General features: G+C 38.2%; 5 protein-coding genes across 8 annotated transcripts; 2 read left to right on the plus strand and 3 right to left on the minus strand.

The window, feature by feature from the left end:
* The first annotated feature begins 718 nt into the window (after positions 1-718).
* On the plus strand, positions 719-2,126 carry LOC141814665 (putative tRNA-splicing endonuclease subunit Sen2). Of its 3 annotated transcripts, XR_012600507.1 has the most exons (3): positions 719-1,697; positions 1,852-1,908; positions 2,001-2,106. XR_012600507.1 is itself a non-coding variant. In XM_074702603.1 (2 exons), exons 1-2 carry the CDS (start codon positions 723-725, stop codon positions 2,036-2,038), a joined length of 750 nt encoding a protein of 249 aa, XP_074558704.1. In that variant the 5' UTR covers positions 719-722; the 3' UTR covers positions 2,039-2,126. The 3 variants fall into 3 exon arrangements, 1 of the variants encoding a protein (XP_074558704.1); XR_012600506.1 differs by having other exon boundaries at positions 719-1,908; XM_074702603.1 differs by lacking the exon at positions 1,852-1,908 and having other exon boundaries at positions 719-1,434; positions 2,001-2,126.
* Positions 2,042-3,870, minus strand: LOC141814667 (transcription factor ILR3-like). Its single transcript, XM_074702604.1, has 5 exons — positions 3,639-3,870; positions 3,163-3,228; positions 2,980-3,057; positions 2,712-2,874; positions 2,042-2,494 (listed from the first exon to the last, which is right to left on the minus strand). Exons 1-5 carry the CDS (start codon positions 3,776-3,778, stop codon positions 2,225-2,227), a joined length of 717 nt encoding a protein of 238 aa, XP_074558705.1. The 5' UTR covers positions 3,779-3,870; the 3' UTR covers positions 2,042-2,224.
* Positions 3,871-5,547: 1,677 nt separating this feature from the next.
* Positions 5,548-6,316, plus strand: LOC141814669 (protein H2A.7-like). The gene is made up of 2 exons (XM_074702608.1): positions 5,548-5,813; positions 5,926-6,316. The coding sequence occupies exons 1-2, from the start codon at positions 5,625-5,627 to the stop codon at positions 6,136-6,138; spliced, it is 402 nt and encodes a 133-aa protein (XP_074558709.1). The 5' UTR covers positions 5,548-5,624; the 3' UTR covers positions 6,139-6,316.
* Positions 6,317-6,416: 100 nt separating this feature from the next.
* On the minus strand, positions 6,417-10,285 carry LOC141814664 (formin-like protein 3). Its single transcript, XM_074702602.1, has 7 exons — positions 10,209-10,285; positions 9,858-10,115; positions 8,827-9,403; positions 8,074-8,746; positions 7,796-7,995; positions 7,364-7,603; positions 6,417-7,264 (listed from the first exon to the last, which is right to left on the minus strand). The coding sequence occupies exons 2-7, from the start codon at positions 10,011-10,013 to the stop codon at positions 6,417-6,419; spliced, it is 2,694 nt and encodes an 897-aa protein (XP_074558703.1). The 5' UTR covers positions 10,014-10,115; positions 10,209-10,285.
* A 921-nt stretch (positions 10,286-11,206) lies between these two features.
* On the minus strand, positions 11,207-16,427 carry LOC141814725 (calcium/calmodulin-regulated receptor-like kinase 1). 2 transcript variants are annotated; one of them, XM_074702669.1, is made up of 8 exons: positions 16,281-16,427; positions 15,140-15,515; positions 14,589-14,742; positions 14,385-14,511; positions 13,175-13,260; positions 13,000-13,071; positions 12,124-12,327; positions 11,207-11,727 (listed from the first exon to the last, which is right to left on the minus strand). In XM_074702669.1, the coding sequence occupies exons 2-8, from the start codon at positions 15,460-15,462 to the stop codon at positions 11,392-11,394; spliced, it is 1,302 nt and encodes a 433-aa protein (XP_074558770.1). In that variant the 5' UTR covers positions 15,463-15,515; positions 16,281-16,427; the 3' UTR covers positions 11,207-11,391. The 2 variants fall into 2 exon arrangements, with proteins under 2 accessions (XP_074558770.1, XP_074558771.1); XM_074702670.1 differs by lacking the exon at positions 16,281-16,427 and having other exon boundaries at positions 14,589-14,696; positions 15,140-15,339.
* Positions 16,428-16,491: the final 64 nt, after the last annotated feature.

The following is a 16,491-nucleotide window of genomic DNA, read 5'->3' on the forward strand; positions in this document are numbered from 1 at the left end:
ACTAGTTATATTCATTCTTATTCTGAAAGTCATGTTGAGTTAAAATTCACTAATACTTGATATTTTAATGAAACGAATATTTTCATACAATTAAAGTGTGTTTGAATCTGCTTATATTGAACCTCGTATTCTACAGTGTCACTAGATATTGAGATTTTATTCTTAACATGCCATGAATGAGTCGTCCTCGTATGCATAGATCAAAATGCTTTAGTAGTGTCTGTTATCTATCTTCGTTTTGTTACTCTACTTAATCCACTGTTGATGCCTTGGGGCAATAATGCCTATTGTTAGGATGATATGTTTTAATTAAGAAAAGAAGATATGCTGTGACTCATTTATATTGAGATATTAATCAAGAAAATAAATGTATCACTTAATTATAATAAAAAAAAAAAATCTAAATACTGGTTGTATTTGGATTAAAAAATTAATACATATCATTGAGAAAATTGGGTTCTTTAAGATAGTACTTTGTTGTTTTTAATTTGGCATGGAATGAGGGAAAATAGAATCAAAGATCATAGTCTGATAGATAAAGTATAGGAATTACATTTTGTGTTTTATTGATATAAACTAGATCTATACGTGTTACCAATTACCATAACTTTGATTTGTTCATTCTTACACATACATGATGTCCTATTTTTTCTCCCATTACAGTTATGATTTATTCTTCATTTTTACCTTTTCAAATCTGTCTTTCCCTGGCATGGTAGATAATGAAGTTAAGTGGGCCAAGATGGAAGAGAAAAGGTTTTGCAGATATTGCTCGTGCAAATCCCATGTCAAAAATAGTTCTTCAATTGCAAACTTCTCTAAAGCAATCCAAGAGTAATGCTACTTTATCTGGCTCCATTGTTTATCTGAAAGTAAAATTAGAGGTAGGCGAGTTGCTTGAGCAAGCCTCATTTGGCAAAATATTCACCTCTCAAGATGACAGACAAAATTTTCAACTCAATCCAGAAGAGTCTTTCTATATGTATCATGCTCTAAAATGCATCAACATTGTGAGAGATGATGAAACTCCTGTGGAAGAATTAGAGTTATGGAAAATTTTCACTTCTGAAAGGAAAGAGTTCCCCGAGTTCTACAAGGCATATTCTTATTTAAGATCCAAAAATTGGGTGGTTCGCTTGGGAACTAATTATGGTGTAGACTTCGTGGCTTACAGGCATCATCCTGCACTTGTCCATGCTGAATATGCGGTGCTTGTTATACCTGAGAAAGATAGCAATTCAAAAATTGATCGTCTAAGTTCATGGCCTAGCCTTTGTTGCCCTCTTCGACTAAGTGGCTCAGTTGCCAAGACATTGTTAGTTCTCTATATTATGAGCAGTTGCAATAGCAATAAGAGTTCAACAAGTTGCTTGGACAAATTCACTGTGAAAGAGCGAATAGTTAGACGATGGATTCCCGAACAGTCACGAGAAGGTTAGAGCTTTTTAATAGATGAATCTCATGTTGAAGATTTGATAGTTTATGTCTTCTTTGCTTGAGCTCATGTAGTTCACCTCGGCTTAGCCTACTGTAAAACATAGTGCTGGAGCAGGTACTAAGAACTTACCAATCTCCTTGGAATGACTGTAAATCATCAGATTTTTTACCAGCTCCAGCAGTAAGATGATTTGTAGATGGTTCTGTATGTCGAGACACAGTGCTATAAAGATGAACCTACATGCCCATGGACCCTTCCCGTATGTTCTTAACTTTAATTTTGACACAAACTATAATGAATTTATTTACAAGTCTCTAATCATGTTCAATTTCTTTTAGTTTGTTGCTAGAAGTTTATTTGTACCTTATATTGCACGGATACACCTCATTACACTAATTAATTTCTAGGTGCAGAATCATGTCAATTTAGCATGTTCAGTGATGACCTTAATCAAGTGATTTATCTTTATGGTATTCCATCTGTCATCACAAGGTTCACATGTATGCCTAATTTGAGAGAAATTATACAATATTGACTAACAAACTTGTTTATTTTGCAACAGATCATTTCTCTAAGAAATATCTACCAAGATTAAAGTGAAAACCAAGGGTTTTCACATAAATATGGTAGAAATTATTGTCAGAATTTCTCAGATTAGAAGTTTTGTGACCACTTGACCAAAACTAAAGAAGCTTACATAACTCAAGTCAGCAGTTTCATCAAATCTACAGCTGCACTAATGGAGGGATGGAAAGCAATTGTTCTTGAGATTGACCAACCTATTGGTTAAGCAACAGGAGGGCAGTTATCAGCATCCTGTGATGTATCGACATCGGAAAGCGGCATGTATTGCCACATTGGGAAGCCGGGGAAACCGACAACAGGGACCATGAGCTTGTGCCCTGGTGCTAGTCCTTGTGCTGCAAAGGGACTCGGCATTAGAGGTGGCTGAGGCACATAGCTTGGTATTGCATTCAGAAGCTTTATTTGCTGCTCAAGACTTTCCTTCTCTGCCTTTAGCCTCTGCTTCTCGTCCCGAAGCTCATTCTTCTCATCCTGCTTTTCATAAGCACATTGAATGTGATGTGAAACCAAAATTAACATGAAAAGAATTGCACCATTTGAAGGTTCATGCTAAAAAGCAAAGTCTTAAGGAATGTCTTCATGTACCACAACTAATTTTTGAACCATGAAATGGAATCAAATTCTTAGTTTGTACTATTGCGAACGTATCTAGTTCTTTAAGATTGTAAAAAGCACAAAGAGAACAAACCTTCAATTCTTTTATCTTTTCCAGGAGGCTTTCATTTGAATCCTTCAACTTCTGTGCTTCATTGCGTAGTTGAGTCACAAGCTGTGCAGCATCACTTAAAATAGCAGCTTTGTCTGTCTTTGGTGGATTCCCACAATCAAGAACTGAGCTTAATTCCAAGAACCTTAAATTGAGAAAAGATCAAAAATCTGTAGGCATGTCCGAAAAGGACCACAAATTCTGTGTTTTTTTAAACAAAACAAAATCAGGAATCGATGACAAAACTAACCTATCATTTAACCTTTCCCTTCTCATCTTCTCCCTACAGGCCTTGGAAGAAGGTTTACTAGAGGACTCTGATCTCACACTGCAACTCATGAAATGCTTAGCAATCACGAAACCAACCAACAGTATAATCTATGTTTTAAAGGATCCTAAAACTTGATCTGTAAACTCAGGATGAAGGCCTAACCGCTTTGCGGAGCCAGGTTCTTTGAAACCACCAGAATTTAGAAAGGAGCTATCATCAATATCCACACTGTAAAAGAAAATTATAGATTATTAAAACTACAATCAGTAAAATTTAATTTAGATATCAAGATGAGACGAAATTATCAGTAAAAGGAGAAAATTGTGAGGCCTGGTCTATAGTTTCTACTCGTTTCAAAATAAATAATTAAATAAATTACGCAGGTGTTCCTCTTTGGAGAAGAGGCAGAAGCCAAAGAAGAAGAAGAAAGGAGAAGAAAAAAAAGACCATTTGCTCCTAAAATACATATAGAACAAGCACGGATGACCACGATCTTAAAATCATGCAGAAAATTGATTTTTTTTTTCAAAAAAATAAACTCGTTTATGCAAGCGATAAACAAAAAAAGGGGTTTGATCTTTCGAAGAGAAGTAGCAAAGCTCCTGTTCGTATTACCAAGAGAACGAATATTTGAGTACCTGGTATTGGAAACAGTTTCGAGGCCCCGACCATCCCAATAAAACCCGCCATTGTCGGCCGCGAAATGGGCGCCGGCGTTGGGGTTGTCGTCGATGAGCGGGCAATCGAGGAACCAATTATCGTTATCGGAGGAGCCCATCCTCGCATTCGGCTCCCGAGGCCCAGATTTCTGACGACTACGCGCCTTGCCTGTCGTCGATCTGGCAGCCCCCTCTTCGTCGTCGTCTTGAGGTTGCGTCGGCGAGAAAAAGTAAGAACGATTTAGGGATCCTTTTTTAGGGTTCGTGTTACGATGAGCGCGGCTGACGTGGCGTGAAAGTATAGGTGGAAGTCTATCCAATGAGATTCTGGTCCCACCCCAGCGTTACGTGGCTTAAATAAAAAAAGAAAAAAAATATTAATAAAATCTAGCCAACAATATTTTAAATATGTTAAATTCATTGGTTAAATTGCTGTCTTGCTGACGTGTCAAAATAACAGGTCATCGGGTTAATCTACCTACTAACTTAACAGACAGTTGCCAACTCAGCTTAATCTCCTCTAATTATTTAAATATATAAAATAATATATTATTCTGATTTTAAAAAATGAGTTATCCTTAATATTTTAAAATATAAAATTAAAAACTTCTAAGTTTCATTTTTTTTAAAAATAAATTTGATAAGTAATTGAATAAGATTTTTTATATAATTCAGATGGATAAATTTAATCTGATTAATACTTAAAATTAGACAGTCCATCTCTCTAACTTACTTATCGAATAAAGTTGAAATATAATTTAATTGACTTACAAAATATTTATTTTTATTAGAATTTTTTTGTAGTTTTATTTATTTCTCAAATACTCTTTTGCAAAAGGTGGAATTTGTCACCTTAACGGCCCCACACGGTCGGTCCCATGATCCTCTGTGAGAAGGTAAATAAAGAAACTGCAGTTAATCACGACGCAGGAGGGTATTATTTCTCAAATACTCAATCATTGTATTACACTCACATATCTGAAAAATAAAGATCATAATGACTTTTTATTTTTCAATTAAAGTCGTATGAATATTTTATTTTTAATTAAAGTTAAATGATACTGATCTAGCATGAACTTTATAAATTATTCTTACAATTACTCTTATCTAATAGTTACAAGCTAACTTTTATATAAAAATTAACAAGTAGCTATTATATATTGTAGAAATTATTTCTATAAGTTTGATTATGATTAGATTATATTAATTTGAAATATAATAAATATCATGAAATATTTATTATTTATTTTCTTCGTTAAAATATTATTTTAGTTAGATTATCAGTAAAAGAAATAAAATCAAAATAGTATAAAATTATTGTTATAGAAATTAACAACTAACTTTTAAATGATAGTAATGATAGTTCGTAATCAAATAATATTTATTTAAAATATACTAAATGTTATAGAATTCCATCATCATTTATTTACTAGTTTAAATATTATTTTAATTAAATTATCATTTAAAAGTTAATAATTAATTTTTAATTGCTAGCATCTACGTGAAAAGATCAAATAATATAAAACTATTTTAAAAAAACTCATATCTATTTAACTTTAATAAAAAATGAAATATCCATTTAATAATTTTGCAAATGATGGGGAAAAAAAAGGGTATGCTTTTGCCTCACGCATTCCGACCGTAAAAGGGACGCGGTACCAAAATATACCGGTACGATAAATTCAAGACAGCCGTCCGATACGTATATCTTTAATCAATCAATCCTCCCGCAGCTCGGTAGATAACAGACAGGATTTGACCGTTCAAACTGTTACGATCTAACGGCCAATATAACAATCCGTGTGCTAGTACCTCATTGGCTGTCTCCGTCCTTTCGCTAGCCTATAAATAAGAACCGAAGCCAAATAAAAATTAGATCGATATTTTTTTGCTCGGGAGTCCCAAATCCGGTTCCCTCGTTCACCCGCTCGACGAATCCAGGCTCTAGGCTACGCCGTCGTTGCGATGGCCGGAAGAGGGAAGGCAATTGGCTCCGCCGCGGCGAAGAAGTCCACGTCCAGGAGCAGCAAGGCCGGGCTCCAGTTCCCCGTCGGCAGGATCGCCCGATTCCTCAAGGCCGGCAAATACGCCGAGCGCGTTGGCGCCGGCGCCCCCGTATACCTAGCTGCAGTCCTCGAGTACCTCGCCGCCGAGGTGTGCATCTCTTCTTCTTTATCGATCCGCGATGTTTCCTAACGTTGGGTTGAAATCGCCTTTTTTTTTAAAAAAAAGCATAATGTTTGATAATTTTCGTCTCGGCGATTAGGTTTTGGAGCTCGCTGGGAATGCTGCAAGAGACAACAAGAAAACTAGGATCGTACCGAGGCACATTCAACTAGCCGTGAGGAACGACGAGGAGCTCTCTAAGCTGCTGGGAGAAGTCACCATCGCGAGCGGCGGTGTGATGCCTAACATCCACAATCTCCTTCTTCCCAAAAAGGCTGGATCTTCCAAGGCGGCCGCTGGCGATGAAGACTGAAAGCTGAAAACCTTCTGGTCTAGGGTCTCATCGCCACTCGAATGCCATGTAACATGACTTTGTAATTTTTAATGTTTATTTGTTGTTTTTTTTTTTTTGGTTTTCTCGACTTTTGTACCTTTAGCATTGTATCATCCGGAATTGTTCAAGATCAAGCTTGTTCATCCTTAAAATTTCAGGCTTCGCGAGCAATTTGCCAGTGAACAAGTGAGAATTGTCATGCCAAATTCTTATTTTTCTCTTCCTTTCAGCTTCACAGCAAGTTCTTCTTCCTCATATCAATCGTCCTCTTCATCTGAACTGGAACTTCCAACCCTCTGGTCCCTGATCGCAGGAAATAATCTTTGTCTGGGGTCAGGAGTAGGAGTTGCCGGCGGACCGTCCCTAATTTTTGTTGGCTTCAAGACTGTCTTTGGCGACTCCTTCACCTCCTTGCAGATCTTGTCTACCATGCGAAGGAAATCCCGGACGATGATGAACAACCGCAAACCTTCGTCCTTGGTGGCGCTCCCGTGAAAATAATCCGTGGTGCTCTGTACCAAGGTCCTGATCCGCCTCTCTTCTTCCAACAAGAAAGTAATGGCAGCTTCAGCATGCTCCACGAAGCATTTGAGGGAAAGGTGGAAGCCACTGTCCTCTTCCAAGCTTTTCATATCCGTGTTCAGAAATTCTTTAGTCTCAATCAACTTGCGGCCAAAACTAGCCACTGTCGTGGTGATCGCATCCATGTCGATGCCTGCTGCTTTCTTGACATTCTCAAGCTCGCCGCTTAGTCCAGAGACGATCTTAAGGCCTTCGGCGTGGAGGTTATCTTCAGCATCTCCTGGAATGTCTTCGGACGAATCGTGGGAGTTGAAGCTCAAATTGTCCACAAGAGTCATGCTTCCACTTTGTCTTGCTAAACGTGCAGCACGTCTTCCTTCAGAACGAATAGTCTGTTTAACAACAAAGTGCAACAGAGTGGTTTTCCCATCGGCACCCTTGACGTCTGCCAACTTCAACAGTGTGTCGAGCTTGAATGCCTGAGCACCTCCACGGTACGTGCCCACATTCATGCGATTGCCGGTTTTGAGAACAGCTTCCAAAAGCTTCAGAAAGAGACGACTGCCTCTGAGTTGAGTGCAAGCTGCCTAGAACAAAAAGAATGCATTTTCATTCATTATCTAACATGTGCTTCCAAAAAATGGTTACAAGCATGAGGTAGAGAGATCAAGAATTCGAATACTTGCCTCCATTGTTGCAAAAGCTTCCTTTATGATTGTGACATCCTCATGCAGAGAGGACATGAATAGCAAGGCGTCCATCCTTTTATAGGCACAAGGAATATCAATCAAGTCTTTCAGAAATTGTTCTGCAGGTGCTAGTAGGGACAAATCACCAGTATACAGTCGGAGTTTCAGCTCTTCATCAGTGGTAGGTTGCATTCTCAGTAATGATTGAAGAAGAGCAGTAGGAAGTTCATTTCCTGGTTGCAAGAGGATCAACAAGGGGACAAAGATTCATTAGTGTACCAATAGTAGTTGTGGAAGAGTTTTTTTTATGGTTTGAAAGTTTATGCATGTATAATAAGGAAAACTAACTAATCGCATTCATGATCATGATTAGGAAGGAAACAAAATTTGACTATTTTATATGGTTGAATGAAACCAAAACTCACCTTCCATGAGTGCGTCACGAGCTTCATTGCTTTTGACGCTCAGAGCTTTTAATGATATTGATAAATTCTGTGATTTCTTTGGCTCGAGAAGTTGAATCAACCGAGGTGAAGCATCTTTGGACTCTTTCTTTTTTTCATTACTGTTTTTATCAGCGGCATTGTTGTAGCCGAATAATGATTCAATCATCTCTTCATCGAACCTGTAATGAAATTAAACTATCATAAAAGGCCAGTTGTTATACAGACGATCACAGTGCCCGATCAGAATATAGACTTACTGGAAGGATCCTGCTTTAATGTGAGACCAGACGTTGGACCGAGAGTTTGCTTGAACTTTATCCCAAAAAAATGGTTTCAACTTTGTTTTAGGACCATCGTCGTCACCATCAGCATCAGAACGTTCGTGAGGACTTGGTACAAGATTTGTTGGCTTCTTAGTTCTTGAATTTCCTTGAAGTTGACGACGAGGAAGAGCAGCCTTAGGTGGAGGTGGAGGCATCTGGGCACCAGGTTTTTGGTTTGGTGGTCGTGGAGGAGGGGGCGGTGGAGGTGCAGCTTTATTAATAGGAGGTTTAACAGGAGGAGGAGGAGGAGGAGGAGGAGGAGCAGGGGGAGGAACAACAGGTGGCAAAGGAGCAACAACAGGTGGAGGAGAAGGAACAGCAGCAGGCATAGGACCTGAGACAACAGGAAGTGGAATAGGAGGGGCAACAGAAAGAAGAGGTGACCTACCAGGAGGAAGAGGAAGTAATATTTTGGGTTCAGAGCCATCATTGAGCCCCAGAAAAGGAGCATTTGACACTATATCAGGTGATGCTGTTCCTCCGGGCTTGACATCTCCGGTGAAGTCATGACAATTTTGGCTAAATCCACTGTTAAGTTGCAGCAGGCCTGCAGGCTTATCTGTATGATTATTCGAACCAACAGGACCAAATGACGAATCAGATGACCCTGGAAACACATGATTGAAAATTCTCAAACATAGCAGTCTGGTGGATTATGTCCATAAGGAAAGTGGAGCAATTTCATACCAGAGGCACTGCTTATGCTCAGATGCAATAGGGGCTTATCGTCTCTTCTGTTTGCTGAGTCGCGTCGCCGTCTGCAAAATTTCCGGTAACAACAGAATATACATAGAAAAAGAAGAGATGTCCCGATTGACGAAAGAACTACAGCAGCAAGAAGCAGTTTTGTTGTGTCTTCTTGCTCCTGTGAGGGTGGACTATTGGGAGTGCTTTTGAGGTGTGTAGGTTTTGATGGTTTTGGTGCAGAAATTTGTGAAACTATTGGTTGATGTCTGGGAGATCGCGATAGAACAGGACTGGGTGTTTGTGGTTCATCTCCAGGAGTAGGTGATGAAGCTGGAGCAGATCGATCAACAGCTAGGGAGAAGGTAGGTGCAGGACTTGGAGATTGAGTTGCTAAATGTCTTCTCTGAACATGATGCCAATTAATTACCAATTCTAGACATTCTGTGCACATTGCATTACGTCTGAAATCACCATTAGAAAGATGCAAGTGAAATCCTTTCCTAGCGAGACAAACAATAACAGCATGCTTCATTTCTGGGAACAGAGACATCTCAACTTCATGATCATACATTCTAACCTGCATAATTGATAAAGCATAGAAACTTTCCTGAAATTTATATTTAAGATAAATTTATGGGAAGGAAAATTGTTCATCTGAAAGGAAGACAGTAACTAGTTCATCAGGAAGTTAGAAGTTCTCTCAAGTTCTTATTTTCACAGAACTTGAGATAAAAGGTACAAGGAAATTATCACTTGAAACCTAAACTGTTCATGAATGAATTCATCTCGCAGGCATTCTATCGAGCAGCGAATTCAAAAACAAACAATGCACCATTTTTGATATCTGCAATTTGCTAGTTTCTTTACCCAGCTAGGTTTATGTGCATACTTTTAACAAGAATCCATAAATTTAAGATAGTTCATGAATCCTGAAACTTGAGTTAAGAAATTAAGCAAGTCTACTCACAAATGCTTGCGTTTGCGGGATAAAATTGAAGAAACAGAACTGAAGAATGTAAAGAACCCCATACCGTGCACTCGCTCAGCTGAGGAAACTCTTTCAGCTCAAAACTTCCCGATTCCAGCGACAAGTTCCTCGGCCCTGCCCTCCCACCTGATCCGTGCATCGGCAAAACAAGGACCAAACCTAGAAAAACGATAAGAATCGCAAAGTTCTTCACATCCATCGTCCCGTGGATCAATCTCGATCGATTTCATTGCATCTGCAGCTCGACCTCCGCATCAAATCAGCTCCAGCAACCAAAGCACAATCTTCCCTCAGAAAAGACCTTCAAATTCCACCCGATGTAACCCGATGAGCACGAGGACAGATTGCCGCGCCAAAAACCAGGAAAAAAATCGAGAGAGAAAAAACGAAGAACCGAAGCTTCCTTCCGCGCCCGTCTTCATGCCGACGCGACCTGATCGGAACGGTGGCAGCGGGAACGGGAGATGGAGAACGCCACGGAACCTAGGGTTTGGTGCTCGAGGGCGACGAGGAGGCCGAGGAAAAGGCGGCGAAAAATTGGGAACTTTTTTTTTTTTTTTCAAATTGACGTTTGAATCCGGAGTTGAAACGACGAACCGAGGACGCGCTGCGGATCGATTTGTTGCAAACTGACTGACATCGCTTTTCTTGCAATGCGCCTATTTTACCAACACGCCGGACATCGCGGAGCTGCATCCTCCAGCTGTCACGCTGGAGATCGGGCTGTAAGTTGTAATTGCAGTTGGAGACAGGCAGGTTGACCTTAATGACATTGCTTTAATTAAGAAAACAGAAGATTAAATTTGGACTTCTCGGATTTGGAAATCTATATATGCTAATCCGTACCATAGGCGGCTTAAAAGTAAATGAATTAGAATTAATAATTTTATTAACCAATATACACATTAATAAAAAGAATAATTAAAAAATTAAAAAAATTAAAATTTATTTAAACTGTATAGCAACTACGAAATCATAACTACTACAACTCTGAAACTAATACAATGCATCTAGTTTAGACGGGAAATAAAATAATAATGAGAACAGTACTGAAGGACAATTATGTTATTCTATATGGAAAGTTGAAATGATCATATGTAAGGAGATAAATCAGAATGTTATAGTTGGCCATGATGAAAAAAGACATTGCCTCGACTTCGTCGAAATTCGACGCTTGCTCACTTCAACAATTTTGCTTCGTTGTAACTAAATCAACTATGCCCCGTGAGCAACATATGACACGATCAAGACAATGAGTATACCCTTTTAATTTTTGACCAAATATAATCCATCAACATGAATATAAAGTACTCGGTACTAAAAAATGGTAGACTCAAAATAAATCGACAAGAGCAATTCAATCAAAATTATGCACTTCTTGCATCATATTGCTAATCCATAAGGATGGAATTGACCCTCATTTTGAATTCACAAAAGGAAAACATTGAGCCATAAGTCATGGCTCCTCAAATTACAATTTCTTTGTCATATATTAAATCTAACACGCCTATCTTTCAAAACTATGAATTCAATGAATGGATCAACAAAAGAAGGGAATGAAACACATTCTTGGTAGATCAAACATCTGGCAGATCCGATGCACTGCCTATCGACTCCTCTCTATGGTGTTCAGATACAATACTCTGATGTTCTGATGCTTCCATGTCGATGGAGTCTTCCTCTTCGGTGAGGGGCAATGATCTCCTTGTATGATGCTTTCTGTGCCTTGTTTTCAGGATCCGAGAGAGCACTTGGACTGCATCTCTCATGGATGGCCGTTTTTTGGAGAGTCGATTGATGCATTTATACGCAACAGCTGCTACATCATTGACTTCTGCTATGTGGAACACACCGTCTAGTCGGGGATCTACAATTTCCTCCCATCCAACTTTTCCGTCGGCATCCATTGCAGCCTAAGACACAGTTAAATAGCAAGCCTTTTGATTATGATAAGAGTACTTTATTCTTAGAGAAAAGATCATGAAGTAGTCACCTAAGTTCTTCAAGTTTTATTTGCCAACTTAATGAATTACAGAACCAATTTGTACTTTTTTTTGGCAAACTGTGTATGACTTGGCTTCATTGATATTACTGAAAATTTGCAACTATTTAGTTTCCTAAAGTACCATTCACATACAAACTTAAAGCAAGATGATTTTCAACAATTTACTCAACGAAAAGTTAGCTTGATATGCTAGGTACTCTCACGGTAAAAGATGTTTGATCGACTAAAGATATTCAGATGAAGGATGTGAAAGTCTAGCCCGCTAAATTGAGTAACAAGTGGAAACAAGGATAGAGACACTCACAAGTTCAACATATTCCATTAAGCCTTGTTGTGGATTGCGCGCTGCAATCAACTCGAAAAGCAGAACCCCAAAGCTATAAACATCACTTTTCTTTGTGAACGATCTTGATGATACATACTCGGGATCAAGATACCCTAGAGTTCCTCTGATGTTAGATGCCTGATGGCTAACCATTTCTTCTCTTGATAGGCCAAAGTCTGCAACCTGGTTGACAAAGAGTTCTTCCAGTTTGCAAATAAAATTGACAAACTATGTAGTAATCAAAGATAATATAAGGTGGATGGTCCAACGAAATCAACTATTGATAGGAGAAGTAAATACAACCACATCTTTTGACATTTTTTTTTCTTTCAAATTTCACCATGGCGACAAAAACGCGACCTCTCCAAATTCATCAATTTGTTGCTGTGTTAGTAAAGTTCCTTTTCTTAGATTCTTTTATTTTTGAGATAGCTATGAAACACGTCGTCAAGCACTCACATTTGATGAAGGCAAGTTTCAAACCCAAGACCTTGGCAACAACTATGAAGACGTTTACCAACTAAGCTACTTGATGACCGCTATTATTTTCTTGGTCGTATTCCATGTCAATAATCCATCAGAGTGTTTCTAGATAGTTAGACTGAGCAAATAAATCCAGAAAATAGCTACCAACAATATCAAGGTTATCATTTATTGACAAGGATGGTAAAAGCACAAATCATAAGTACCTAAATTATCAATTCCTTCGGTAATGTCCCTTCATGGCATAATAGATTCAGAGAACTAATGGAAGTAAAATTAACAAGTTTAGTGAATTTTAAATCTCAGGAATTTCTTTTAAAAACAAAATATTCTATTTGCATGAGACCTGACTCATTTGATTCTTTGACGTACCCTAGCTCTCATGGAGCTGTCTAACAATATGTTTGCAGACTTGATGTCGCGGTGAATTACAGGTGGAACAGCCTGCAAGAATGGAGACCAAAAGTGCTATTTTACTCTTTTCATAAAAAATATATATATTAAAATTCTTTAGTCATCTCAGACAAAACAGAATATGTTTTCTTACACCATCATGAAGATATTCTAAACCTCTTGCAACATCTAGAGCTATATTAACCCTCAAATCCCAGCTCAATACTTGATATTTCTCACCTGCACCCGATGAATAAGTTAAAAGTAGCTTCCTCCAAATAAAAAGCAGAAGCAGTTTGACAGTGAATATATTAAGGATAAAAAGTGGACTAGAATTCTTAAGATGCTTCATGAGAGGTTCAAACACTGGTGGACAAACTGTACCAGGTTGAGAGAGTTTCCTTGCAGAGTAACATAAACCCGTTGAGGCTAGAAAGTCACTTCCTGGTGCTCTAATATCAATGACTAAATCTCTTAATTGTCAGATTATTTCAAAGCAATACTGCTTATTTTTAGTACAATTCACTTGAGCAAGAGATATATACATGTTATGATGCAATTCACTTCAACTAATAGCAAGGCAAAGGATTAATTAACAACTACTTTCTTTCCATATTCCTAAACACCAAAATGTCAAACATGAAGATGAGACTTTGAAATGGAAAAATATTAATTAATATCATTCAATGGTTGTTTTTATTCCTTTCATAAAAATAGTACTTTCTAGGCATATCTAGTCCTCGTTGGTATCAACAACTGCACACATTTGCCTCGTTATCTACTACTTAAAACATATCCTTTAAGTAAGATTGTCAAAGGTAGTCTTCCTATAATTCGAGCCAATCTAAGATGAGGTGGACTAGTATTTTCTAGGCATATATTCTCTTTCGCATCTAAATTGGCATATGTAACTATACACATGTGCCTCGTTATCTACTAGTTAAAACCACATGTCCTTAAGTAAGATTGTCAAAGGTATTGTTCCTGTAATTTGAACGAATCAAAGATGAGGTAGACTGCTAGTTATTGAGGCTTTGCAATCATATTATTCATATTTTCTACTTAAATCCCACTAAATCTCTAAATGATGTAAGGAAAACCATGGTACACCAGTAGCAGAGAGAACTAAATAATAAAATATTTAAAGTTTTGTTTACTATTGTCTAGATATAAATATATGGGCTTGGACGTGAATGTAAATTCTCATCTTGAACTTTAATTTATTATAGGAAGCCCGATAAGCAACACAAGCATAAAAAATATGGTTTGATCAACAAGCATACACCTGATGTTCTGAACCTCATCATTCTCCTAAACAAAATAATATAACATGTAAAAATTATCTGAGCAGTGATCAGACATACTGTAGAGGTGAGAAGCTAGGCTACCATTCGCCATATAAACATATATCAACATATGCTGGCCCTTTTCAGCACAATATCCAACCAAATTGACAAGATTCCTGTGATGCAATCTCCCAAGAAGTAGTACCTGAAAAGGATGAAACAGTGGACTCCTCTTCATTTTGTCTGGAATTCCCAATCAAGAGTAAAGATATTTAGTGCTACCTCAGTATGAAATTCCTTCTCGCCTTGGTTGGAGTTAGTGGCAAGCATTTTAACTGCAAGTGTCTCACCAGTGGGCATCAGAGCTTTATAAACAGGACCATATGCCCCCTGACCAATTAATGTTTTAAAGTTACTAGTACCCTTTTGCAAATCCCTGGGAATAGAATCCAAAAAGCTATTTTATTTTTACATTACCAAACAGAATAGAACATGTATCTAAGTCATATTGTAAATTCACAAATTAGAAACAAAAAAGATGGAAGTAGAAATGGTTGCATTAAAAAAATTGCATGCAGAAATACATAAATGGTCTGTGTTAAGATATTTCAAGAGCCTGCTTTAGTAGTGCAATCGTCAGCTACGAGGCAGAGTTATGCCTTACCATATCAAATTAAATATACAATGAAGATCAAAGGATCAAACAAGCATATCCATCAATATATCATAAAGATAAATTGGAAGGGATTTTTTACAAAAACAGTGAAGATCAGAGGGACGAATATGCATATGCATCAGTATCTTGAAGATGATGTGAACGGATGTGTTCTTACTTGTATGAATATTTGGGCACTCCAGAAACAGACACAAGATGCTTCCTCTTGGTTCCTTGAGCCCATAAGGAAGGACCATCTTCTTCAAGGTCATTGTGCTTCGGTGACTCTTGATCCATGGTAGAGTCTGATTGTATTGAAGAAGCATCAACTCCATGGGCACGCATAGGGACAGTTGATGCTCTCCTTGAGCTGGTAATCCTTATCTGAGCACGCTTCTTCTGGAGTCTGATACAAAGCAGAGCACCTATAGCTAGGAAGATTCCAATCACCACTCCTGCTGTCACTCCTAAAATCAGTCCCCATGACGGCACACCATTCATCTCCCCAATACACCTCTAATAGCAGCTGTCGGAGGTCCACTCCATAATATCTCCTGCAAGAAAACCCCTTTAATCTCATTGAATAGAACCGGTTGAAATCTTTTAAGCATGAAGGTAAAGATTAAAAAACACAAAACTATGTTGTGTCATGGACACGATTCTAATCTGAATCACCAGTGCATAAAGGTCAATATCAGTTGGCTAAAGACAAGAAGCAGTAGTAGATTACTGTGACACGGATGTCAAATGGATGTTCAACAAAACGATCTTGGCCACTGAAATATTTACAAGTCAAACCCCAATCACGATCATCTATAGAAAAACGTGGAACTGGAGCAACAAAGAATCTTTGTTATCTCCATTCAACTTCGAGATAGAAAAATCCACTGCAGCCTTACAAACTAAACCTACGATAAAATAGTTAGAGAAGATGGAGATGTTTCAGTTCATACCTAAATTTACAAAATTATGTCCTCCTGCTATTACCATACATGAGGACGGAATACACATGGAAACCAAAATCTAAGAAACCATGAGAAGAAGTAGACGAAGATCAAACAGAAAGGAACAAAGCAGGGGAGTAGAAAAGGAGCATCATTCAGCAGGAAAACAAAACGAACCAGCCACGCCATCTTCCATAGAGGGCACGAGAATAGACCAGCCAAAAAATAAGTTTTGCCCAACAATCACAAAACCAAAGATCGAGCGAGCTTCAAGAAACCCCCGAATCCTGGGGTGGATTGAGGCAAAAGCAACCTCGAAAAAAAGGGAAAACGACTCATTCATAAAGAACATCCGCCGAAGCGAAGCGATCTAACCTGTTTGGGCGAAACGAGCACGCCGCAATGACGGATCCAGCAGAGGAATCGTGGAGCTACGCCACAGATCTCATCTAAGATGATCGCATTTCATAGAGAAGAAAGCGAGCTGCGAAGACTAAACCATTAAAAACACTTCCTTTTGACCTTTCGTATTGAAAATCAAATCGTATTTTAAAAAGGTGACGATTGACGCGGCGCAACCTTCTTC

The sequence above is a fragment of the Curcuma longa genome, chromosome 21, assembly GCF_044706935.1.
Source record: "Curcuma longa cultivar G26 ecotype Majalengka, Jawa Barat chromosome 21, ITB_CL_G26_1.1, whole genome shotgun sequence".
Classification (NCBI taxonomy): Eukaryota; Viridiplantae; Streptophyta; class Magnoliopsida; order Zingiberales; family Zingiberaceae; genus Curcuma; species Curcuma longa.